Raw genomic sequence first — 25,547 nt, 5'->3', positions numbered from 1 at the left:
CTGCTCCTCAACTGCACGCGCTCTCCGCAAGCCGCCCCATTCGGGTATGTACATAAAACACTCTGCGATACCGCCTGGGGAAGCCAAGGGACTATCGGATTTCAGAGCCGTCCTCCGGCCGTTGTGTGTCAGCCTGGAAGCGTACTTTCGCTTCGGTGCGTTTGTAAGCACAGAAATACCGACATAACCAGCCACCCCCCCCCCCCCCCCCCCCGCCCCCCCCCCCCCCCCCCCCCCCCCCACCCCGCCACCGCGTCCGCAAAGGAAGCGCTTATTGTAATGTTAGGCAACAAATTCACTCAACTCAAATTCACTTTTTTGCTATCCCGGGTTAAATACACCACGTTTTTTTATTTATTTATTTGACATGCAGTGAATCTCAAAACGTAATAGCTGGCTTATCGGCACAAAGTAAACATTCGATTGGAGTCGGTTACATTTCAGAACTTAGCGTGCCAGCTGGAACCAGTAATTGTTTTGAAATGTCAGACACCGAGACCGGTGCTCGTGTTGAGTTTCCTTATCCAGGCGCGGTGATTAAAATTCTGATTTACAGTGTGCCCCCACAGCCCGTATTGGATTATGCAGGCGCAGAGGTTTCAAACCAGAGGTAACCGGTACAAACCCGGTTCGAACGGACGCACAAAACGAGCTTTGGTTTCAGAGTACAATCGGGGCCTCAAACAAGGGACGGGAGAGCAGATCCATTTCAGTTCGGTAAACACCAGCGTCCCGCCGCATTATATACCCAGCTGTATCAATTATTTCACTAATAATGAGGAACTGATGTCAACCACTTTTAAGTAGTACTGTTACACAGAGGCAACCACTTCCTTTCAATTTCATTAAGTCAGTCAGTCAAATCATTTTAACGGAGCAATTAATTTCATACTCTGATATTCTCAACTTTCTGGTACTCAATACGAAAACGTCAAAACGACTGTATATGTCACGTCCAAGATATATATTTTTTTCAATATACACAAGACGACAGAACCAAAAAAAAAAACAAAAAAAACAAAGTGTGGCTTTCAGTGTGGAATAACTCAAAAGCAAACCAAAAACATAACATAAGCATTCAACCACCCCACCAAGGGCATGAACGAGATATATCTGCAAATGCCCCGCCCCCCCCCCATCACTCCCACTGTAAGAAGCTAACATTCTCTACAGTACATTACAGTGCTGAACCTGGAATATTTTCTTTTCTTCTGATGAGCACCCTGATGGTGACAAAATAACAAATTACACAGATCAATGCCCATCATTTCAAGATGTTCAGCAGTCACACACAAACCACAAGACAAATGTTCTACGTACAGAGTGTTCCTCACCAGTCAGAATGAATGCAGTGGCCCCCCCTATGGTCAATTCTGCATGCACTGGATCACATGACTCAGGTTCAGCAAACTCATACATTAAAACTGGACCATAACATCATCTCCGGTCATGAGATGAGTAGGGAAGAGGGTCAACTATGGTCCCTGTGTGGTCACACTTGAAAAATAACCGCGGTTTATACTCATAAACAGAACAAAAAAAAAGAACGAAAAGTCAATTACACACAATTGGTCAAGATACCGAATAAAGAACCTCTCCCAATTTCGAAGCAGATGGACGAAAATTCCGCTCAACTGCAGAATTCTGCTTCTAGTCAAACATGAGCCGAGAGACAATAGTATTCGTGAATTTCTTTTTGAATACCTTGCAAGTTTGACAACTTGGGAAATAAAAGGTGACAAACTTGTAAGGGAAGGGTGATTTACCCTACACATCCTACACCCCCAATTGGAAAATATGCAGAATGGGCCAGAGCCAATGGGAAGTGTGCATAATGGGTCACAGCCAATGGGAAGAGGGGCTTCTCCCGAAAGGCACCAATCAGGAATGAGCGTGTGCGTTGGGGATCCAGGCTTGTGCAGGTGCAGGTCGGCGATCGCTGTGGAGAACTCGGGGTCAGAGAACGATGCGCTTTCCCGCCTCAGTCTGTCTTCTTCTCCCTCGTACTGTCGTCCACGCTCGCCTGGAGAGAGAGGAACAAAAAAAATAAATGTGGATTTTGGAGTGGAGTCCCAAGGATTCTCTAAGGTAATGTACGTTAGTTCCTAAACCTTCGGAGGCCTTTAAAATGCTAAACAGTGCTACTCATAAAAGTTTGTGTTCTTTCGACTCTGCCACGGGGACATAATGTCATCATCCAAATATTGCACTACAAAATGGCCGCCGATGGGAAACATCATAATCAGAGTGAGACACTGAAACAAAGCGATTTCCCCTGGTGGCAGCAAGGCTGAGTACAGCACACGCGCAAACCGACCGGCTTCGCGTTCACCGGCAGACCAATAAAGGCCCGATACCAGACCGGCCATCATCCTGACCGGCCAATCAGGTGGTTCAAGGACCAAGACAGGCTCTCACAAAAACACGTGAGCGTAAATAAGCCAGGAGAACCACAACACAACATCGTCTGGCGTCTCAGCCCGGGCCCCCCGCACCGCCCCCCGTCCCCCCCCCCCGGTACGGGACACGCGGGAACACCACACCCGGCCCGCTGCACACGGCGTGTGCTGAGCGCTAGAAACACAACACCCGCCGTTCCGAGAAATAGTTGGAATAGCGCGCAATATTCCCTTTCAAAGGGCACGGAATGTTCGGCTTCCAAAGGTTCCGTCATGAAGATCCCCCCCCCACTCCCCACCCCACCCGCAACCTGACAGAAAGGGCACCCTAGCATGATTTGTCTGTCCCACGTATTTCATTCATTTAAGGGGATTTAAAGCCACCGCCTGCACTTTGGTTTTTTCGGGACATCCAATTCCCCCCCCCCCCCCCCCCCCCCCCCCCCCCCCCCCCCAAAAAAAAGACCTCTTGGAAATGCCGAAGACACCAAGAGGTGCTTTTGAATATTGGCAAATTTAGTTCTATGAATAACCCGCATGAGCTATCGGCAGGAAAACAAAAAAACAAAAACCTCACATTTGCAATACGAACCAAGAAGCCACACTAAACCAACATGAAGTAAAGCAACATAACCCCAAAATGACTAGAGTACGGAAAAACCTGTCAGTTGGCAGACTGAATTCGGCATAAAAATCCACAACCCTGCGGATGTGGTTATGATACACTGTTCCGGGGGGGGGGGGCGCTTGTCTAGTTGCATTGCACCATGGGAAGGCGCAGGCTACCTCACCTGACAGGTACGTATTCACCGTCCCCTTTTCGGGGCTGACAGATAGCCGAATCATGGAGATACTCGGCAAACACACACACACCGCCGTAATCGCGTGTAATCAGCTGAAGCTCCAAGTCCACATCATCGGCCGCTCGGACACCGCACGCCGAGAACCAACCTACTGAACCCCCAACAAGACACCGCTTCACCCTATTGGCACACGTGACCAGAGAGTGGCCCGCAGCGTTTTTGGATCACACCCTCACACTCGTGTGTGCGAGTGTTCAGCTTTTCCAGTTTCCAGTTTTTCCAGCTTCATTGCGAATAGTATAGCTGACGCTTCAGCGTGGCTGATGTTCTGCATCAGATAACGGGGATCCTAATAAAATCCTAAAAACCCTAGTATACACATCAATAAAAATATTTTCCATTGCAACCTTTTATTTATCTATTTATTTATTTTTTGGTGAAGAAAAACCAAAAATCTGAGCTTCGAGTCCCGGGTTGTACCCTTGAGCAAGGAGCTTAACCTGCATTGCGTCAGTATATATGCTGCTGTATAAATGGATGCAGTGTAAATGTTATGTAAAAGTTGTGTAAGTCGACCTGGATAAGATGCCTGTAATGTAATGTAATGTACAGTCTAAGTACACTGCATCCCCTACTCAATTAGATCTGTCCCCTCCATTGATTCCTTCAAGTCCAGGCTGAAAACATACTTCTATTCTGTAGCGTTCGGATCTTCCTGATGTGATTTCAGTGTGCCTATGCCTGTGATTTGTAGATTTGGGCCTATACGTGTGTTTTGATGCTTTTTACTCTGTGATTTTTACTCTGTGTTTCTGTTTTTATTCTGTGATTTGTTCTTACTTCGTGATTTTACCTGTCCGTACCGCATTTTTTCAATGTGGGTTGTATTTAAACGTGCTTTATTAATAAATTTGATTTGATCTGATTTAAGATTTCAGAGTTGTGTTTGCAGAGTAAGTACAATGTAAGTGTTGTTTGCAGTGTAAGTACAGTGTAAGTGCTGAGAGTTGTAAGTACAGTATAAGTGCTGTTTACAGTGTAAGTGTGGTTTACAGTGTAAGTACAATGTAAGTGTTGTTTACAGTGTAAGTGCAGTGTAAGTGTGGTTTACAGTGTAAGTACAATGTAAGTGTTGTTTACAGTGTAAGTGCAGTATAAGTGTTGTTTACAGTGTAAGTGTGGTTTACAGTGTAAGTACAATGTAAGTGTTGTTTACAGTGTAATTGCAGTGTAAGTGTGGTGTACAGTGTAAGTGTTGTTTACAGTGTAAGTACAGTGTAAGTGCTGAGAGTTGTAAGTGCAGCGTAAGTCTTGTTTACAGTGTAAGTACAGTGTAAGTGTTGTGTAAGTGCTGAGAGTTGTAAGTACAGTGTAAGTGTTGTTTACAGTGTAAGTACAGTGTACGTGCTGAGAGTTGTAAGTGCAGTGTAAGTGTTGTTTACAGTGTAAGTACAGTGTAAGTGCTGAGAGTTGTAAGTGCAGCATAAGTGTTGTTTACAGTGTAAGTGCTGAGAGTTGTAAGTACAGTGTAAGTGTTGTTTACAGTGTAAGTACAGTGTAAGTGTTGTGTAAGTGCTGAGAGTTGTAAGTGCAGCATAAGTGTTGTTTACAGTGTAAGTGCTGAGAGTTGTAAGTGCAGTGTAAGTGTTGTTTACAGTGTAAGTGTTGTGTACAGTGGAAGTACAGTGTAAGTGTTGTTTACAGTGTAAGTACAGTGTAAGTGTTGTGTAAGTGCTGAGAGTTGTAAGTGCAGTGTAAGTGTTGTTTACAGTGGAAGTACAGTGTAAGTGTTGTGTAAGTGCTGAGAGTTGTAAGTGCAGTGTAAGTGTTGTTTACAGTGTAAGTACAGTGTAAGTGTTGAGAGTAGTAAGTGCAGTGTAAGTGTTGTGTACAGTGTAAGTGCAGTGTAAGTGTTGTTTACAGTGTAAGTGTTGTGTAAGTGCTGAGAGTTGTAAGTGCAGTGTAAGTGTTGTGTACAGTGTAAGTGCTGAGAGTTGTAAGTGCAGTGTAAGTATTGTGTACAGTGTAAGTGCAGTGTAAGTGTTGTTTACAGTGTGAGTTGTTTGCGCGGCTGTAGTGGGGGTCTGACCTGCAGTTTGGCGTGCTCATCCAGCAGACGGTCATACTCCACCGTCAGGTTCTCCGCCTGTTTCCTCATGGCCTTCACATCACTGTCAGACTTGTGCAGGACTACAGACAGACAGACAGACAGAAAGACAGTTACAGAGGCAGACAGGCGCACACACACACGCACACATGCACACACACGCACACACGCATCACACACACGAGTACAAACGCATGCACGCACACACATGCACACGCAAGTACAAACACAGGCACGCACACACACACACACACACACACACACAAGCACAGCTAGGAGGAACGGCAGCACGCAGTTTGCCAGAAATAGCTGCGTTAACATTGCATGGCTTATTGCTTACATAAAATGTCCTATTTGTGTCAGACAAAAGCAGGGCAGGGAGAGAACTGCAGCTGCAGTGCTGCTGGGCCATCGTTCAGGGGATACAAATGCCGCATTGAGACTAGCACGGGACTAACACGGAATCCGGTTGTCACCAAGATTGTCCATTTTAGTATTTTTTATATTTTTTTTGTATTATGTAAGATTCTAAATCTTTTCATATTGGCTTCAGATGTCCTCATGGGACACTTGGTCACCTGTGTTTGATTGTAATGCACGTCCCAGGTGCACGGCTTGATTGAAGACCATGATTAGTAAATTCATTTAATCAGGTGTGGTAGTGCCTTTTGGCAAAACAAAACCCCCTGCACCCACACACCGGCCCTTTTCGGGTAAGACAGGACCCCCCCACCCCCTGGCTCTAAACAGTCAGCCCTGAAACTCAGGTCCCACGCTCGTCTTTTTAACAGGCCTAGAAACAGCTCACGGGGAGGGGGGGAGAAGGGGGGGGGGGGTTAAAGTTCACCTTTCTTGGTGGCGTCGAGCTCGTCCTTCAGCTTCTTCACCTCGGTCTTCAGCGTCTTGTTCTCCTCCTCCAGGCTCGCTCCGGGCTTCTTCCCGGCCTCGGGAACGTCGATGCCGGCGTCCCTCAGTTTCTACGGGGAGAGGGAGGGGACATTCCTGTGAGACGGACTCACCGATGACCCGCTGTGTCCACGAGGCTCTGAGTCACCAGGCAAACGAGCGAGCGCAGCCCACTGCGGTTTGGGAATCCAAATTTTTTCTTTCTTTCTTTTATTTTCTTTCCCCACAATTCGCGGTCAGCGTGCTGCGGAACCCGTGAACGTCTCTTAAACGCAATTAGTAATTCCACTAAACTGCAACTGCAATTCACGGTGAACGACGGCAAATAAACGTGTCCAAAATTGATCTGCCGACGGGTTTGCGAAATTAAGACCACAATGAGTCTTCGCTTATTTCCTCCTATTTCCACAAGTTTTGTTTTACAGTGTTACATTATATTGTTTCACAGATGGACATAGCCTGGGATGACAGGAATCTTCTATCACTGAAAAAATAATGACTGTTTGCTTTCAAATCACCCCATGCCTTTGCAACAATATTTGCTGGCCAAAAAAAGAAAAAAAAAGAAAAGGCACTTCCCCCACATGAACCAACTGCGAATAATTCAGAAATGCAGGTTATATACCCCAGAATGAGGGTAATTCGCTTTTTTTTTTGGTAGTTTTTAACATCACATCTGCCTGCAGATACGGAGTAGAGCCAAAAGCCCACTTCTAATTTATCCGTTAATGACTGTATGAAGCAGCAGCAGCAGCACAGTGATGAACTAAATATACTGATGGCAAATATACCGACGGTCCTCCCTAAGGATAAGGATCATGGGAACATGAGTTTGATGTAAGCAGTATATATATATACATATATGTAAATGTGATGCCCCCATAAGCATACGAACAGCCGCAGTCCCGGAAGCTCTACCTTTGAGCTACCCTAAGTCAAAGTCTAAAGGTAAACATGCCCAACCACGAGCGCATCCCACTTGCCACACTGCACGCCGAGTCTTGTACTTTTGGAATCACTGTCAGCATCGCAACCGGCAAACTTCACCCGATACCACCTCCCTCTTATCACGGGGACTTAACCATGACCTCAGCCCTCACGGGGACTTAACCATGACCTCAGCCCTCCGCGCTATCTGTAAGGTCACCAGTAACCGTGGCAACTGCGCTTTATCTTGCACTGTTCCCTGAACCCGGATTGACTACATATATTGCTAATATATGCCTATAGACTGCTTGTATATACTGTTATGCTCTGATGCGCGAGATGACTGCATGTGTTAACACAATATTAAAAAAAACAAAAAAAAAAACAACATATATTACTGTATCAAAGCGCAACATTTCGGGCATTGTCATTGGTTCCATGTATCCTGGCAACCGAGAGGAAAAGTTTCAGATTTCAAATCTACTTTAGTGATTGAAAGTTAAACATCAAATATGTCTATCTGGCTTTAAGGAAAGCAGGAAAATGTCCACCTGCTTTTGTTTTTCCTTGTTTTTTTTTCATTTTTTAATATATATGCCAATTATAAGGGCTGGACAGCCAGAATATCAAACCAGGATGCATTTTAGAATAAGCTGCTGTTCTGTTTCAGCGTGGTCCAGCAGCTCACACAGAAAGCACCTGCAAACACAGGTTGAGCCCCACGGTTCAAGAACTGAGCCGCAATGGTGCCATTACCCAAGCAGGTGCCTTACTTTAGGAGTCACTGCCAGAATCGCAACCTGCAAACTTCACCTGATATCACCTTCTCCTTATCGTGGGACCGAACTATGACCTCAGCACTTCACACTATCTGTAAGGTCACCAGTAACCGTGGCAACTGCGCTTTATCTGGTATTGCTCCCTGAACTTGGACTGACTACATGTTGGGCCTGTACCCTACTTACATATGCTGCAGCTGTATGCTGACAGCAAGTCTGAATACGTGTCCTCACTAAACCACTTCCAAATGTTCCTGAGCAGTGAGATTACTGCATGTGACTTAACACAATTACAAAAAACATAAATAAGAACATATACATATTATATAGCATTGTCTCACAGCACGAGATGTTGGCTATGGTCATTAGTTCATGCAGTTCGGCTGGAGAAGCATTATTTCGGGTCTACTCTAAGGATTGCAATTAAGTTATGAAATAAGTTTGACTGGCTTTAATGAAAGCATTTGTATTTGTTTTTATACACACACGCTTACTTAAAAGGGTTGGACAGCCAGAATATCAAACAAGGATACAAGTTGGAATCAGCAAGTTTGGGCTGATCCAGGTGCTCTTTGGGTAAGGGTACAGGCAAACGTAACCAAGAACAGGTGACGTTACAGAAGCTGATGGAAAAATGTATTTTGCTTCCACGTATCCAAGGCACTATAGATGAAATGGCAGAACTACTTTAAAAAGCCTTCATTATTACATCACGACAAACAACTGAAAAGAAGCATTTGGCACTAGCCCAAATGACTACAACAGCACTTTACAATGAAGGCAAGAACTCAGTCAACTCTTTGCCAGGCCATAAACTTGCGAATGATGTGAGGTCTGGCACGTACTGTAGTAAAAAACACCTTTATTGACATGTACTGCATTATGAAGGTAATGGAAGCGGCTGAACAAGCAAACACCTGAGCCAGCCAGAAGTGACACCGCTATCAGCTCTGGCTCCTGCAGGTAAACACGGAGAGCCAGGTTGGGTTTGATCTGCACCCACACCTGTATTACACACACGTCTCTGCAGGACTTTCAGCTCTGGCCCCTGCAGGTACACACGGACAGCCGGGTTGGGTTTGATCTGCACACACACACCTGTGCTACACACACACACACACGTCTCTGCAGGACTTTCAGCTCTGGCTCCTGCAGGTACACACGGACAGCCGGGTTGGGTTTGATCTGCACACACACACCTGTGCTACACACACACACACACGTCTCTGCAGGACTTTCAGCTCTGGCTCCTGCAGGTACACACGGACAGCCGGGTTGGGTTTGATCTGCACACACACACCTGTGCTACACACACACACACACGTCTCTGCAGGACTTTCAGCTCTCGCTCCTGCAGGTACACACGGACAGCCGGGTTGGGTTTGATCTGCACGCACACAGGTCATTCACGAGACAATTGCTGTCGGTTTAGACAAATCTTCGCTTCCAAATAAAGCGCGCACGTAGGCGTGTGCTCACATAAGCACACACGCGTACGCAGGCACATAAGCACGCACGCAGGCACACACACGCACGCAGGCACACAGGCACGCACGCAGGACTGCAAAGAAGAAAGCGAAGAATCCGCTTCGCAGCTCTCTGGCGTGCTCGGAGAGCTGGGGGCCCAGCGTGTCACATATGGAAATAATGGCGTTTAGATGAGAGGTGGATCGTTGCCTACTGTTAGCCAGATGTGCGGAAGGGCTTGGGACCCAAAGCTCAAATTCCAGAAAATGACAGTGGGCTCTGAAATTCATGAACTCACTGCATTTTCCCAGCAACAGGGAGGGTCTCGTTTCAAAGAAACTTACTGCGTTAACAACATGAATTTAACCAAATGTGCTCCTGAAACGGTGTTTAAACACATTTTGCTTTGCAGATGTTAGACCAGGATAGTGTTCATTGTTCTCGGCTAGAAATAGCTGTACAAAATAAGTAATTGTACCTTACTGAACCCGTGTTCAGCAGTTGTCTACGATCATGAAATGCACTTTTTGTACGTCGCTTTGGATAAAAGCGTCTGCCAAATGAATGTAATGTAATGCTTTGATACAAACATTTCCTTAAAAGCACACATTCTGAGGGTTTTTTTCATGGTATTGCACACTCACACAGCAGTTTCATTCAAGACGTACAAATAGAAAACGAACGTGAGCATGACAAGCGCACAGCCACTTGGGAGAATGGAAATGGGAATTCCGCTATTGCACACAATGGGAAACAACCCTGGCCAAACCTGACCTAATTGCATGTGATCGATCGAAAGTACTGTAATCAAATACATTGAACTGAAATGCAGTTGATATACCCCTTTTTACAACTGCCGGTCAACCAGTGATTCAAATAGATTTTGAAAATGAGAATTTTTTCCCATTTTCCCTCCCCCCCCCAAAACTCAGCTTTTGGAGGGAATCTCCTCGCTCTGGCAACCCTGACTACTACGTGACACTTAGCACTGCACCGCGTCCAAGTAGTTCAGTGTGACTCATCCGAGGTCATCCAGAGTGATATGAAACTGCCTTAGGGCTGCAGACGTCCTGAGGAACTCAGCCAGAACATGGACATGAACTCGCAACAGCACAAAGTAAAGATGCCGTCAGCAAAATGTTTTTATTCATTTTTTTTTTTTTTTTTAAAAGGGGAACGTCTGAGTGTTTGCCTTTCAGAGAAGAACAAAACTGTGGTTTTCCTCCAGGAATTCACACGGTCGTTGTATCTGGGACAGTTGGTGTGTGATTTTCCGGAGGGAGTGTTCTGTAACCAGACAAATACCTTAGCCTACTTAAGAAACAAAGAAGTTTATACAGCAACTGTTAGGCAGAGAACGATTTTCCCTTATCCAAGATCCCAGCAGACACCGTGAAATGTGCTTGCCTGCAACTTTTCTACAAGACGCACACAACTTGTATTTTTCTGCCCAGAAAGAGCACTAGAAGAGCACAGCTAGAGCACACTCAGACTTTGCCTCTCACAACGTTGATTAAGCATCCAAAATTAAACCACGTGCAAATTTACGCAGTCACTGACAGATCAGACTTTGTGACCAAAGTTTGCCACTGGACAAGGGTTTTATAAATATTTGGCCTTACGGTTGGAAAATCACCGTGGCGATGAGGCCGAACCAAAAAAAACAATTTTTATTTTTTTTTTAATCTGTTTTTTTTTTTGTCTTTTTTTTTCTCCAACCCCCAGGAGAATCCCGCCCTGTGACATCAGACAGTTCAGATATTGATTTTGACACGAGCCCTGATGCTTCTCACTGTGAAGCCGAGGGCTTTCGAAAGACCAGTCACCAGCTCCGTCTTCCTCTGAAAAACTGAGCTAATTTGTGTGGCTGCAGATCGACGGCCATCCCGGTCAGCAGGCACACGAGACCGTGCAGGGAATCGATGCCGGTTTTGGACAGCCATCGCTCGAGTGCAGTTAACCAGTCCCGGGCTTCGGGGAGCAGGCGTAAGGACTGGAGGACCCAGGTAACGGAAGACGGATCAACGTTTACGTCTTCAGAGCACACAACCAGACGCCGGCGGCCGGAGGCCTCTTGGTATTTACGGCGACTCAAGACCCACTCGAGCCTGAGTCAGGACCGCTCTCTCGCAGGTCATGTGACACGCGGCCAAGAATAGACTGAGCGGAGCTCGCCAACGCGTATTCCGTCACCAGTGGCACGGATCAATACACTGCAGCAAATAAAACCTCTCGTTATTCATGAAGGTTTCAGCCTACCGATTTATGAGTTCCTTTCAGAACTCCGGTCAGAAAGACGTCAACGTTTTTCTGTGATGACAAAGGGTTCCTTGACTAGTTTGAGGTACCCATCAGGGTTCCCAGACTCATGGGCTAAAGAGCCACAGGGGGTACCGGTTTCGGTCTTTCACCTCTAAATCAACAACCAGAACCATTTCAGACCCAAGAAACCAGGTGAGGAGAGATAACCTTGGTAATCTACCATTTTACCTGAGCAATCAGGTGCTGAGGAAGGTAAACCTGAACACCCAGTGGCTCTCCACAGTTAGGGTTAGTGTTAGACAACCTGCTTAACAGGATGAGGTCCGCCACAAATCAGTACCATCTATACAGAAGCTGCAACTGCACAAACTACTACAGGCCCACCAATCAACTAGGCTAATACCAACCAGTCAGCGGATTCTGAATCAACTTGATGGTCACTATAAAACTAACCACAATAAAGACCCACAATGCATTGCCCAATACCGGTGCCACTGTAGTATTAATCCTCAGTATCCTGCCAATATTATTCAAGAACTCAAGCAGACTTTTGAATAACTGAGTGTAAATAAATATACTTAGGCCTATATATAGATCACTTTTTTTCCCCCAATGTGGAAAGCCCAACTGTAGTCACGGGGCTTTCGTAACCACGGAAACGTCCCCTGCCAACCCGTGACAGAGCACAAAGGCATGTGTAGCTAGGCACCACTGTTCCTCACAACAGGACAGTCCAGCCAGCGGCCATAGCTTGTTTGTTAATGTCAAACTTAAGAATGCTCAACCTTGTTCCATAGCAACAACCCAGCTCTACTGTTTTTTTTTTTTTTTTAATCATTATTGGTGAAGATATCATTTAAACATTAGTCAGAATGACTAAAGTTCCACCCAAACACTTCTGCGGAAAGACAAAGGCTATTCGCTGAATAAAAACATCTGTTTAGTCGCTGGACTACATAGTCCTTCCCATAATCATTCGTTTTAAAACTTAATTACCATTCAACATTTACAAAATACGCCATCCAAAGTCCACTTGTTCACTCAAAGGATTCGTGACAGAGCATCGGCCATTCTGACCCGACCCGAACACAGCAGCATAACGTAGGCCTGGTGGAGGAGAGAATCTCAAATTTGCACGCTAGACGTGCGCAGTTGGCTGGTGTCGGGAGTTACACGCGTACACGCTATCGAGCACACGCGTGAAGCTGCATTAATCCCGTCATACAGTAACCCCTTCATACAGTAACCCTTCATACAGTAATCCCTTCATACAGTAACCCCTTCATACAGTAATCCCTTCATACAGTAACCCTTCATACAGTAATCCCTCCATACAGTAATCCCTCCATACAGTAATCCCTTCATACAGTAATCCCTTCATGCAGTAATCCCTTCATACACTAATCCCTTCATACACTAATCCCTTCATACACTAATCCCTCCATATAGTAATCCCTTCATACAGTAATCCCTCCATACAGTAATCCCTTCATACAGTAATCCCTCCATACAGTAATCCCTTCATACAGTAATCCCTTCATGCTGTAATCCCTTCACAGAACGCGCGAGGCCTTTCGGTCTATGAAGAGTTAAAATGGCCTCAGACCTGCAGAACTCTGCAGGAACCCTGATGGGAGGGTTGGTGTGAAAGAGATGGTTTTTAGAAGGCAGCGTTTGCTGAGCAGAGCGGAGCGAAACTCCGCCCCCCGCCCTTGTCCCTGCCCTCGCCCTCGCCCCGGGCCCTCACCCCCCCACCCAGGCCCTCACCCCCCCCGGGCCCTCACCTCCTGCAGCTTCTCGTTCTCCTCCATGTACCTCTTGGCGGCGTCGCTGGCGCCCTCCGCCTGCTTCCTGAAGGCCTCGTTGGACGCGATCATGGTGGCCTGCTGGGACAGGAGGGTGGCCAGGCGCCTCAGCAGCCTGGGGGGGGTGGGGGGGGGGGGGGGGAGGAGGAGGAAGAGGTCAGGTCTCATGGGTCAACCACTGCTTTGTCACCTCCTCCTTTCAACTTCATTGTCCCGAAGGACTGCCCTCTTCGAACAGAACTGCAAGGCCACTCTGACAGTTATGATAATAAATCAATGCCACTTTCCACACATATAGCTCACAACATACACATCATACGCAGTCCCTGCAAGCTCAGTTACAGACAGCCCACATCGATTACAGCTCCGTATGCATTCTCTGGGTAAAGCACCGAACAACCGTTTTGAGTTACAATGCGCAACAAAAAAATCTCTAATCTCCAGTTACATCATCGGGACGCCAAAGGTTTTTTTTGGCAACAGCTGACGGCAGACCTGCGCTGTAGTGGTGTTTACCAAAGGCCTCGGTGGAGGCCTCGAAGACCCCCTGCACCACCAGGGGTGAGACCGCTACCCCCCCCCCCCCCCCCCCCCCACCCCCAAAGAACACAGAGCTCCTCAGGCCCCTGTACCCCGGCCAAAAAGAGCGGGAAGGTTCGGGGAAGCAGAGCTTCGGTTACAGGCCAGCGCAGCGAGGGAGAGCACATCCCTCTTCCCAGAACTGGAACACCCGCCCTTTCTCCCTTCTCAGGCCAGGGCTGCGACTGGACGGGACAGGACGGGACGGGAGCGGACGCCAAAAAAGATAAATCACACGTGTGTACTCGCAGCCGGAATCACACTTACTTCTCGAAAAACAAGAGGCACGCGTCAGATGTACCGGACAGCAGCGAGGAGGGTACGTTTCGCGTAAACACTGCCAGGAAGGACACGCTGTTTTCGTCGAGCGCGTCCGACACGGCGACGAATGCCGGCCGGGCACACGTCAGGAAGCATCGTAGGACAGGGCGTCAGGGGGAACATTAAACATTAAGCTGAATACTGCAATCGTTTCGCTAGAATATTACCCAACTCGAGTCCTGACGTTGTCCTGTGTGCTGTACGCAGTGTGCTCACCCAGAAACAAACACGCATCCCGGTCTTACGCTTGCTTTGCCATTAACGGCAGAGCGACCGCTCGAAACCACAGCCGGACGTGTTCGGACGGTTCAGTCATTCATGACAGAACAATACGGATTTAACAAAAAAAAAAAAAACAACATGTTTTTAAATGCAGTCCTATAGACAGTATGGGGAGCTAGGAGTGACAGGTCATGTGACCGGCTGAGGAGCCAGGGGCCTGCTGGGGGCGAGTGTGACCCCCCCCGCACAGCTGCAAGGGACAGCGGGCGACAGGGCTCACGCGTGCCTGTGTGGTGACTCACTTGGGTCATTTCGGGGGAGCGGTGTGCTGGACCCGGGACTGCTCCTGCTCCCCCTCCCCCCACCCTCTGCAAGAACTCCTGGTTCCGTACGGGGGAGGGGGTTCCACGGGGTCTTTCGTTGGCGGGTGGCCGAAAAGGAGCCGCGTCTTTTTGGGCGTGGCGCCCACACCGCGAAGCAGCGCGAGCGCATGAGGCAATCAGTCAGCGCGGGCGTGTCACCGTGCATGAGCACACCGCGGGCCCGTAACCAGAGCCCGGAGGAACACGGCCACCTCTGTGGCATCCCCCCCGCGTTAAATATAACCGTCCGTTACCAGCGCCCCCGATCACATGTCAGCCAGGTCCGCTAACGCGCAGCTGTCCCCCTGCACCCCGAACTTGGCAAGGGGGGTTGGGGACAGTGGTAGCGCACGCGGCTATAGTAGCCACCCCGCAAGCTATTAATAAAGGGCCATTGAGAGGAATACGCCAGGGTCCCTGTTCGGAGAACGCAAGCAGGCAGGACACACACCTAGAGCCCGCTACACCCTTCCGCTGGCCTGGGGGGGGGGGGGGGGGGGGGGTGGGGGCTGCCCGCTGTCTTTCCACAGTCCCTGTGGAATCCACTCATTACATTAATGCAGCTTTCCAGTATGTTCCAGGTGACAAAAAAATAAATAAAATTATATCCAGAATAATCTGGGTCACAAAACCCTAATCGCGCCAATGCCAACGGGCCAGTGTTAACCGCGTCGATGCCAAGCAACCCATGCCAAGCGGGCCGATGCTAAGCGGGCTGATGCTAACCAGCCCAATGCTAACCAGGCCAATGCTAACCGGGCCCATGCTAACCGGGCCCATGCTAACCAGCCCAATGCTAACCAGGCCATTGCTAACCAGGCCAATGCTAACCAGGCCCATGCTAACCAGCCCAATGCTAACCGGGCCCATGCTAACCAGGCCAATGCTAACCGGGCCCATGCTAACCAGGCCATTGCTAACCAAGCCCATGCTAACCAGCCCATTGCTAACCGAGCCCATGCTAACCAGCCCAATGCTAACCAGGCCATTGCTAACCGAGCCCATGCTAACCAGCCCATTGCTAACCGAGCCCATGCTAACCAGCCCAATGCTAACCAGGCCATTGCTAACTGAGCCCATGCTAACCAGCCCAATGCTAACCATGCCCATGTTAATTGTGGGATGAAGCCAACACAGCATCACCCAGGGCAGGGTGGATACCCTGCCTCTTCACACCGCAGAAGGCCGTCATGTTCAAACAGGTGCCCGCAGCCTGTTAGCGCCACCTGTGTGCGTAGCGCCGCCGCCGCAGCGAGCGCACAGCTGAAGCGGCAGCTGGCTACCGCCATTCTGGAGGCCGCGCACGTTAGCCAGCGCTTCCACGAAGCCGCAGAGCAACATTAAGCAATCTCAGAATGTGCTGTGAACACAGTTGGGCCTGCCAAATTTAGAGAAGAAGAAATAATAATAAATAAATTAATTTAACTGCGGATGAAGTGGGGCTGTCCTCCTGGAAGCGGGTGATTTACAGTAGCGGGGGCCCCCCCCGGGAATCAGATACACCCCCCCCCCATGCCTGGCCAAGCGCAGAGAGAGGAAGAGCACCTGTCAGACGTTTGACTGGCATCCACTGCTGCGGTCCTGTGACCGTTACTCACGCACTGACACGTAAGAACGGTGTCGGGAATCATGACCCCCGTCCACCCACCCGCCGTGCCTCGCCCTGCTGTTATGTAACCACCCACAACTGGCCACGAGGCCGGAGGAGGGAGGGAGGAGCAGGGAGGAGGGAGGAGGATGGAGGAGGGAGGAGGCAGCAGGGAGGACAGTGGGACAGAGGAGGGAAGACAGAGGAGGCAGGAGAGAGGACAGAGGAGGCAGGAGAGAGAACAGAGGAGGGAGGACAGAGGAGGCAGGAGAGAGGACAGCGAAGGGAAGACAGAGGAGACAGGAGAGAGGACAGAGGAGGGAGCACAGAGGAGGGAGGAGGGAGGACAGAGGAGAGAGGAGGCAGGACAGAGGAGGGAGGAGGGAGGAGGCAGGACAGAGGAGGGAGGAGGGAGGAGGCAGGACAGAGGAGGGAGGAGGGAGGAGGCAGGACAGAGGAGGGAGGAGGGAGGAGGCAGCAGTCACTCACAGGCAGAGCAGCAGGGCGAAGCCAGCGATGTACTCGTTCCTCTGGGCTCTGAACAGCTTCATGTGAATGTGCTCCACGGCTGAGGGGTTGTTGTTCAGGTCCACCGTGTCCGTCACACTGTACTTCCTCACCTCCCTGACCGCATCTGCACAGGAGCACAGAGGCTCAGATACACAGACACAGACACAGACACAGACACGCACACGCACACGCACAGACGCAGGCACACACACAGACGCACGCGCACACACACAGACAGAGACACACACACACACACAGACACAGACACACACACATACACAGACACAGACACACATGCACACACACAGACGCACGCACACACACAAGCGCACACACAGACAGAGACACACACAGACACACACACACACACGGTAGGCCCAGGAGGGAATGGGGGGGTCATTTTGCTGTGCAGGGGAAGCATCTCCACACACTGCAGCATTTTGTCGGGGGGGGGGGGGGGGGGGTTGTTACCTGCACACCCGCAGCATCACACTGCACGATTATCTCTGTGCTTACAGGTGCGTGCCTGTCCTGACTTGCAGGACCGTGGAGGTTTATTAGCACACATTAAAAGTGCACAGCGCAGGAGCGGAGACGGGGTACGGCCTGGAGACGATGCTCAGCGCTAACACGCAAACGCAAGCCCACGCAACAGGGGGCCCCGCTCTCACCAATCAGCAGGAAGACCAGGATCCCCATGGCAACCATGAAGAAGGTGTTTCCGTACGTCCTGATGGCCGTCACCAAGCGAGACTTGAAGATCTTGCTCCATCTGACAAAAAAAAGAGAAAGGAAACGGTCCCGTTGCCGTGACAACGCAGGTACCCCACCCCCCCCCCCCCCCCCCCCCCCCAAAAAAAAAAAAAAAAAAAAAAACGTGCAAAGAACTGCAAGGAACATTTCATCTGAAAGACTCAGGGCTCCAGTGTCAGATGAGTGGAGCATCATTAATGCACAGCCCTGTGTTTATAATCATCCTTCCCAAAGCTGGATATACTGCATTGCCGATTGCGAGTATCAGTGATAAATGCGGCCATATTTTTAGACAGCACAGCCTGGGGCTGATTTATATCAGCCTACACCATAATCGTCAAGCGTGTAACTGGTTCCGCTAGCTTTGCCACAGCAAACGGAGCAGCGTGTTCCGCGCTCCAGCTTTCTATTTTTAACGCCTTACCTGTCGCTAAAAAAAAAACACCCTCAACAAAAACACAAACTGTAATCCAACCGATAATCAACCGATTATCTTTCACTTTCTAATGCCGTGCCGCGAAGGGTGAGCGGGATGAGGGGGGAGGGGTTTGGGGGTGTGGCCTGTGGATGGGCTGGGCGGGGCTGCGGGGGGGGGGGGGCGTGGCCTTACCTCTGGGGGGAGATGAAGGGCACGCAGAGCAGCAGTACGGCGAACACTTCGGCGTACAGGAAGGTGGCCACGGCCGTCCACTGGAGACTCATGCTGACCGTGAGAGGCTCTGTCAGGGAGAAGGCAGAGTACAGTGACGCAGGGCTCACCCACTCCTGCTCTCACGGACTCACACGACTGGCTTAGCCCCTTACATCACAAATGCGTGATCGGAACGTTCGTACCCGAACATTCTCATGCTGACGTCACAATCACTACCGGTAACTGAAAGCAGTGGAGTTCTAGAACACTGACTTAAAAACATTCCAAAAAAAAAAAAAAAACCTACTCTTCAAAGACCAGGAGACCAAAAGACAAAAACGCCATTCCAAAGAGCCACCATCCAACACTGCAAAAGCCTATTCAGTACTCCTTAAAATTAATTTAATACACTATCAAAACGTGTGAAATTGCAGGAGGGGTTGAGACTTCAACTTTTCATGTAGGCCTATATGCTACCACGTACCATCAGCTGCACAGACATAGTGCGATGCAGAATTAGGGCCAGTCTGCCAGTAAGACTACCCTCAATCTTACCATGATGAAAAAATGACATTATTAACCATTACAGTAACCATTAATAAAAACAATCTGGCAGGTTATCCATTGACAGAGAGCCTCCATCCAGTAACCCAAAGTTGAAAGATGAGTAACCAAAAGTGAAGACGCGATTCGCCGTTCTTGCGCAATGACCTCAGGTCAGACCTTACGGGGCACGAGTGAGGCTTCTGAAGGGTCTCAATCTCTCGAGCGTGATAGTGTATCTGCTTTAGACACAGAGAATCAGCTGGGGAACTGGGCGCATAACCGTGATTATACAGTTTCGAGGAGGGACATTTGCACCTTGAGCAAAGGGCATGACCCGACACAGCTTCAGGGGCTAATAATCAAGCTGTACCAACGGCAAATATGTCATATGCAAGCCATGCATGGCAATACATAGTCATTACATGTTTTATTTGCTTAACGGTCCAGGACAGAGGCTGTGTATCTGTTCTACATTACCAATACAAGTTACCAAGAGAATAGCACCTTCTCCTTGTTCGGGTCAACTTAATTCTATTTGTACAGCATGTTTTTATTTTTTATTTATTTTATTTTTTTACAGAGACAGCCACAAAGATGATTTACAAATGAAAAATTGCCAGAATTTGGCAAAAAAAAAACAAAAAACAGCTGTAAGCCCACAAAAAGCGAGTCACTGTTCAAAGAGGCACACAGTAAACTCTATACAGCAAACTCTGTACAGTAAACTCTATACAGCAAACTCTGTACAGTAAACTCTATATAGCAAACTCTGTCCAGTAAACTCTATACAGCAAACTCTGTACACTAAACTTGGTACAGTAAACTCTGTACATTAAACTTAATATAGTACCATGGGTCACCCATCCAGCACTGCGTCATATGGCATGCTGTAGATGAGTGATTATGACACAAGGTCTGTATTCATCATGCTGCTCACAGGCCGGTCAAACTCATCTGGGGTCACTATGTAAAATTCACCTCACCGGCACTCCAGCTGACGGGACTGTAACAGTGATGCAACAGTGCCACCTTCTGGTACTGAGGGGTACATGCACATGTCAAGCCCTAATATAAAAAGCTGCCATTGCATTGTACACTTGGGGAGGGGGGGGGGAGGATTTCACAAAGTAGGATTACTGAGTTACTTGGGTAAATTAGCTGAGTAAAACCCGGAACAGCTCTTTTTACTTCAGTCCATGTTCCAGACTTGGGTGGGTTCTGGATTTCACTCAGTGCCAGTTATCTAGTTTACTCAGTAATCCGGCCAAGTGAAATACCCCCCCAGGTGGAAGAAAAAATAAAAATCCACCTTCCCTCCCAGTCCCAGACCATCAAGCATAACATGAGCAGAGCAAAGAACTGGACCAATAGGCTCCTGCAGTCTACACACTGGCCCAGCCAACATACAGGATGGAGATGGAGGGAAAAATTAATATAAAATTATAATAATTATTATAATATTAATATGATATGATTTTATGAAGTCATATAATAGTCATGTAATATTACCACATAGAAAGCATAACCAAATTTTCCATAAACATACTGAACCTAAATTTTAAGGTGGATATTCATCATTTTGACGTCTAGGTCTGACCTCGTTTCTTGTTGAAAGTCAGTTCTCTTGATTTAGTTGAGTAATTAATTTATTATTATTTTACTATCATTTCGGATCCATAAAATTAAAACACATCTCTTCATTTTATGAAGATGGCAGGACCATTAAAAGTTAATTCCGCATTCAGCATAAACTCAGTAGAATTAGGTTTTTATAAATTAGGTTTTTTAGGCTTTGGGTAGTTTTAGGTTTTTGTATGCAAGTGCAAACCTAGAGGCGCACAAAAAGCAGTGATTAAAAAAGGTCTTGAGCAGGGCTCCCCAACCCTGAAAAACTACACAACGGTAGACCTCCAGGAACAGAGATGGGCAGCGCTGGTCTTCAGTAAAAAGCTCATATATCTCAATCCTGCCATGAAAAACTGGTTTTCAAAATACTAACAATAATTATTATTGTTGTTAGTGTCGTTATTATTATTCATTAATTCAAGGTGGGGCGTCAGACACTTGTTGAGTTTGGCCAGGCTCATTTGCTATACTGAGAACAGCAGGTTGTTAAAACTTGCTTTTTTTTCCAGTCGAGTCTCTGGCTGTGTGGAAAGCAAACATTGATTTTAGTCACTGTTTGCTTCATTTCCAAATGGAGTTTTAGATTATTTGCTTATGACAACAGTTGCATTGCATATGAAGCGTATGACAGTCAGTTGACTGCATTGGCTATTTTTCTATTCAGTCCTTTTTCTTTCTTTTTTTCGGAGACTGCTGTTTGTTAACGTTTCGTTTCAGACGTGGAGACCAGTAGAGTAACGGCTGAGACGGAGTGGAGCTGAGCTGTTTAGCGCGTTTATACCAGCCGCGGTCTCGCGCGGAGCGGCTTCTACAAACGATCTAATCCTTTGTCATGGGCGCCAAAAGGAAATAGCGCCGCACAGCGTCCGCTTCGCTCCTGGTGTAAATCAGGCAGAACAACTCCCTTTGGTCAGTCAGGCACTTTGATCCGTGGCAATCTGACAAAGGCTATAAATGGGAAAGTCCACAAACCCAAGCCTGCGATTGGACGATCCAGACTGAGGTGCAAAATGAAGGAAAATGATGTTGAAAGAGTAAAAAAAAAAAAAAAAAAAAAAAACGAGAATGAAAACTGAATCTGAGGTCATTACTTTCAACATTATAGGCCTCTTGAAAGCACATATTTTGATTTGGCATACTGGCAAAAAAAACAAAAAAAAAACCATGTATGCTGAAATACACTAATCATTTTAGTAAGGACACTGCTGTAATGCTTTCTTTCACATGAGTGCGTGATGATTATTTCCCTTCAAACCTGGGTTTTCAACAGGGGTCCACAGACAGCTGGACGTCCATGCAAAGTACCGCAGGGGGTCCCTCTCCAGAATTAATGTGCAGTGACTACATAACGACTCAATAGGAAAAGTAGAGTGTTGCCAAAGAATATTTTACGCAGATAAACTCCAGGCTGCGCAAACCAAGGAGCTCTTAAGGTAGGGTACTTACAGCGTCGCTGGAGGAATAGCCGAAAAGATATCAAGAATCCGACTTACTAGAAACTTCAGGCACAGTTGCGCGAAAGAAAATATTTTAAAAGCCTTTAATATAGCGACAGGCTATATCTGCAGATATTACGTTTTTTTTTTTTTTTTAAACCAACCGGTTTCAACCTCGCAGGGTCTTCATCAGGGTGTAAACTAAAGAATGACTCAAGATGAAAGGTTCAGGATAGGGATGAGCAAACAATCGATCACACGTGACAGGTAGGCATGGACTGTCAATCAATACCATGTGACAACGTGATGGGATATATAATGGAAAAAATAAATATGTATATAAAGAAAATAAAAGTGCAACTTCGATGTGTGTGACTGAAATATTTCAACAGATAAACCCTTTAACTTGTGGTAGGGTTTTCGCCTCTGCGCCTGGGTGTGGAGTCAGTCAGTCAGTGAATCAGAAAAAAGTTTAAGACCCCTGTTTTAAAGTAATCAATGCACAGGACCCAGTCTCGATAAACTGGACGAGACAACCGTCTGTGGCAACGCGATGCTGAGTCAGTAATCCCGTTTAAACTTCCAATCAGTACACATTCTAAATATATCAGATGCGATCATGCTGACCAGCGCCCACAACACTGCAGATCGGCTAGCCCACAACAAGGTCACAGGATGCTTTCTTTAGTCTTTTCTCCTTAGAAGAGAAACAGTCCTTGGTCGCAGATAAGACGCATGAAAGATCCTGTTAGCCAATCATCATTCCTGCATGACAGGATGACAATTGTTATTGTGTCACCAACAGGCAAAAAAGATGAAAGTAAAATGGTATAAATTTATTTAAAGCGAGATAAAATTCAGACCTTCACTTGCTGCATTAGGTGCGCGAGAAGGCCTATTCACAGCCATCGCTGGGATATGTAACTAGCTAGGCTGTAGAAAGACACGCAAAAATGTGATTGGTGCCAGGCCCCATATCTTCCACTGTAAATTACTTATTCGGCAAAAAAAACCGCATAAGTCAATGTTTCGGCTTTAAGCAGTCTTATTTACAAAGTAAATATTTGAAGAAAAACAGCAGTTGCAAGGAATGGCTGACGTTTAAAACACTGCATGCGCAAGAATGCTCGAACGCACAGCGGAGTTGGGCCGAATTACATTTACAATATTCCTGAAACCACGAACTGACTGCGCCTATGAAGGAATGTTAAATGAATACGCAATGTCCTTATGAGTGTCCTAGCTGTTAATGTTTTCAGTCATCTAGCTTGTCACTTAGCCATGAGTCCGGGATCTCGTTCATGGCTAATATATTAGTTTCCAACACCACCGAACGCATAATATGCATAACAACGCAGTTGAATTATATTTATAATGTTCCTGAAATTTCAAACCAGCCATCTAAGCCAGTCACCGCAAGCAAGTGCTAAATGAATACGCAATGTCCTCGAGACTGTCCAAGATGTTTAATATTTCCAGGAATCTATCTTATAAAGTTCCTTAATTCAAGCAGTGCCCAGATCTTGTTTTTAGATTTTATTTTCCCCAACACCACTGAACGTATAATAATACTGTGTAACGTTAATGTCTTCGGTTTGTAACCTACGCTAGCTAGCCAGTCAGGATAAAACGTGCTGACGCTTTAGCTATGCATTGCAAAGTCTTCCTATAACACACGCACCTATGTTAAAATCTAAACGTTTTCAGTTAGCTAGTCACAAGCTAACATGCATGCACAGCATCAAGCCATTTCTAAAACAATCAGGTATAGCAAGTAATTTAATCGTTAATACATCAGTTGTGGGTTCTAGCTAAACCCTTGTGCTACAAGCTATAAGTAACAGAACACACCCCTTTGAAACACCAATCCAGGCTATTTTAGTTTTAGCTACTTCGTTAAGATTAGCTAAAACAACGTTTGCGTTGAACTTATTGACCATTTGTATCAATTCACTACCACTTACTTTCGTTGCACACAGCAGATTATCCAGAAAAGAGAGCTAGATTGCGAAACCTCAAAATGATATTTCTTTTTCCCTTTCTTCTAGATACACTGTTACTTCCTGTTTTCAAAGCCAACTCATCACTGTCTGAACTTTCACCTCTGAAACCATAGACATATATACATAGACGCCGCATTGCCGCTTCGGCCATAGACACGAAACTACGACACCACAGAAACTAAAAGGGTAACAGTAGGCATATTGTTCAAGTTTCTGATATCAAATGGGGGAAAAAAACATCGGACGTACTTTTGCGGCTTGACCTGTATGAAACGTAGCTAATTTTCTAACGTCAATCTACAGTAGCGAAGAGTTAATAAAACTGGAAATGTAGTACATCATAGTGACCCCGAGGTGTCAAACTCTGTTTAGAAAATCTAGTGACTGAACCTGGAACATAATAATATTGCATGCAAAACCGTTGGTATTAAGATTCGAAGTGAGCAAACTGATCTCAGATCCGCTGACAGAACAACCAGCCATTCATAATCTTGTTCTACCCGGAGGCTCTTTCGTGATGCACAGGGAAAAACAAATTGAAAGGTGTTAGTGCTGCCTCTAAGTGGCCAGGAGGTGCCGGTGTTAAACCTTAAAATTCTCTACAATTCTTCAGAATTGAGACAAAATGTCTGTTTCTAACAACATCAGTTTGCATCTTAATTCGATCAAAATGAGGAATAGTTTTTATAGCTACCTCTCTTTGGTTGATCTCGTGAAAAAATACAGAAATATTTTCCCCATGATGGGGTTATGTTTAGGATTCTGTATGCTCAAGATCAACTCATAAAATGGAATTTTATTTTTTATTTTTACAGCACAGCAAATTTAGCTGATGTCGTACATTTCTGTTTTCTTCCATTACTATTCTGCTGTGTCTTGTGTTTAGTTTGCTAGGAATGCAATTTACTTGACTGGATCTGAGTCTCCATCTCCTGCAAATTAGCAAATTGGCTTAATAAGAGAGCTGTGGCAACATTTCATGGAAGTCACAAGATATTCCAAGAGGAAAATTTAAGTGAAATCTATTTAAAAACAGGAATGCACACACACACATCCCCCACAAAAAACTTCATAAATTATTTCTGCATGACAGAGGCAGGGTTCTGGCCTTCTACCTTGCTGCTACTTTTTTGTGCAAGGAATTTCAATGAAAATTATTTATGCTCATCCAATAATTTTGTGAACAAGTAAATTATTATTTAGGAGATCAGCCCATTTTTACAACTATATATTTTACTACAACAAATTAGGTGAAGTGATTGGCTGGATTGAAAACCTGCATACCCTCAGACCTCCATGGCACGCGACTGAGCACCGCTACTTAACCCAGAGATCTTCAGTCCTGGTCCTGGTGGGCCGCAGGGTCTGCTAGTTTTTATTGTTACTCGACACTTAATTGATCAATTAAAGAAGCTAACCTGGCTTCTTGGGTCCGAATTGGTTGCTGATATTAAGGTGAAAACAAAAAACAGCAGACCCTATGGCCTGCCAGTACCAAAAATGAAGATCACTGGC

At 46.7% G+C, this 25,547-nt stretch overlaps 1 protein-coding gene across 1 annotated transcript; it reads right to left on the bottom strand.

Moving 5' to 3' along the window:
• Window positions 1-309: 309 nt before the first annotated feature.
• bcap31 (B cell receptor associated protein 31) lies at window positions 310-24,129 on the bottom strand. The gene is made up of 8 exons (XM_035382711.1): window positions 23,994-24,129; window positions 18,401-18,509; window positions 17,709-17,809; window positions 17,017-17,161; window positions 13,435-13,570; window positions 6,157-6,286; window positions 5,292-5,392; window positions 310-2,023 (listed from the first exon to the last, which is right to left on the bottom strand). The coding sequence occupies exons 2-8, from the start codon at window positions 18,490-18,492 to the stop codon at window positions 1,982-1,984; spliced, it is 747 nt and encodes a 248-aa protein (XP_035238602.1). The 5' UTR covers window positions 18,493-18,509; window positions 23,994-24,129; the 3' UTR covers window positions 310-1,981.
• Window positions 24,130-25,547: the final 1,418 nt, after the last annotated feature.

This window comes from Anguilla anguilla, chromosome 11 (assembly GCF_013347855.1).
Source record: "Anguilla anguilla isolate fAngAng1 chromosome 11, fAngAng1.pri, whole genome shotgun sequence".
Classification (NCBI taxonomy): domain Eukaryota; kingdom Metazoa; phylum Chordata; class Actinopteri; order Anguilliformes; family Anguillidae; genus Anguilla; species Anguilla anguilla.
This window is presented reverse-complemented; position numbering and strand designations above follow the sequence as displayed.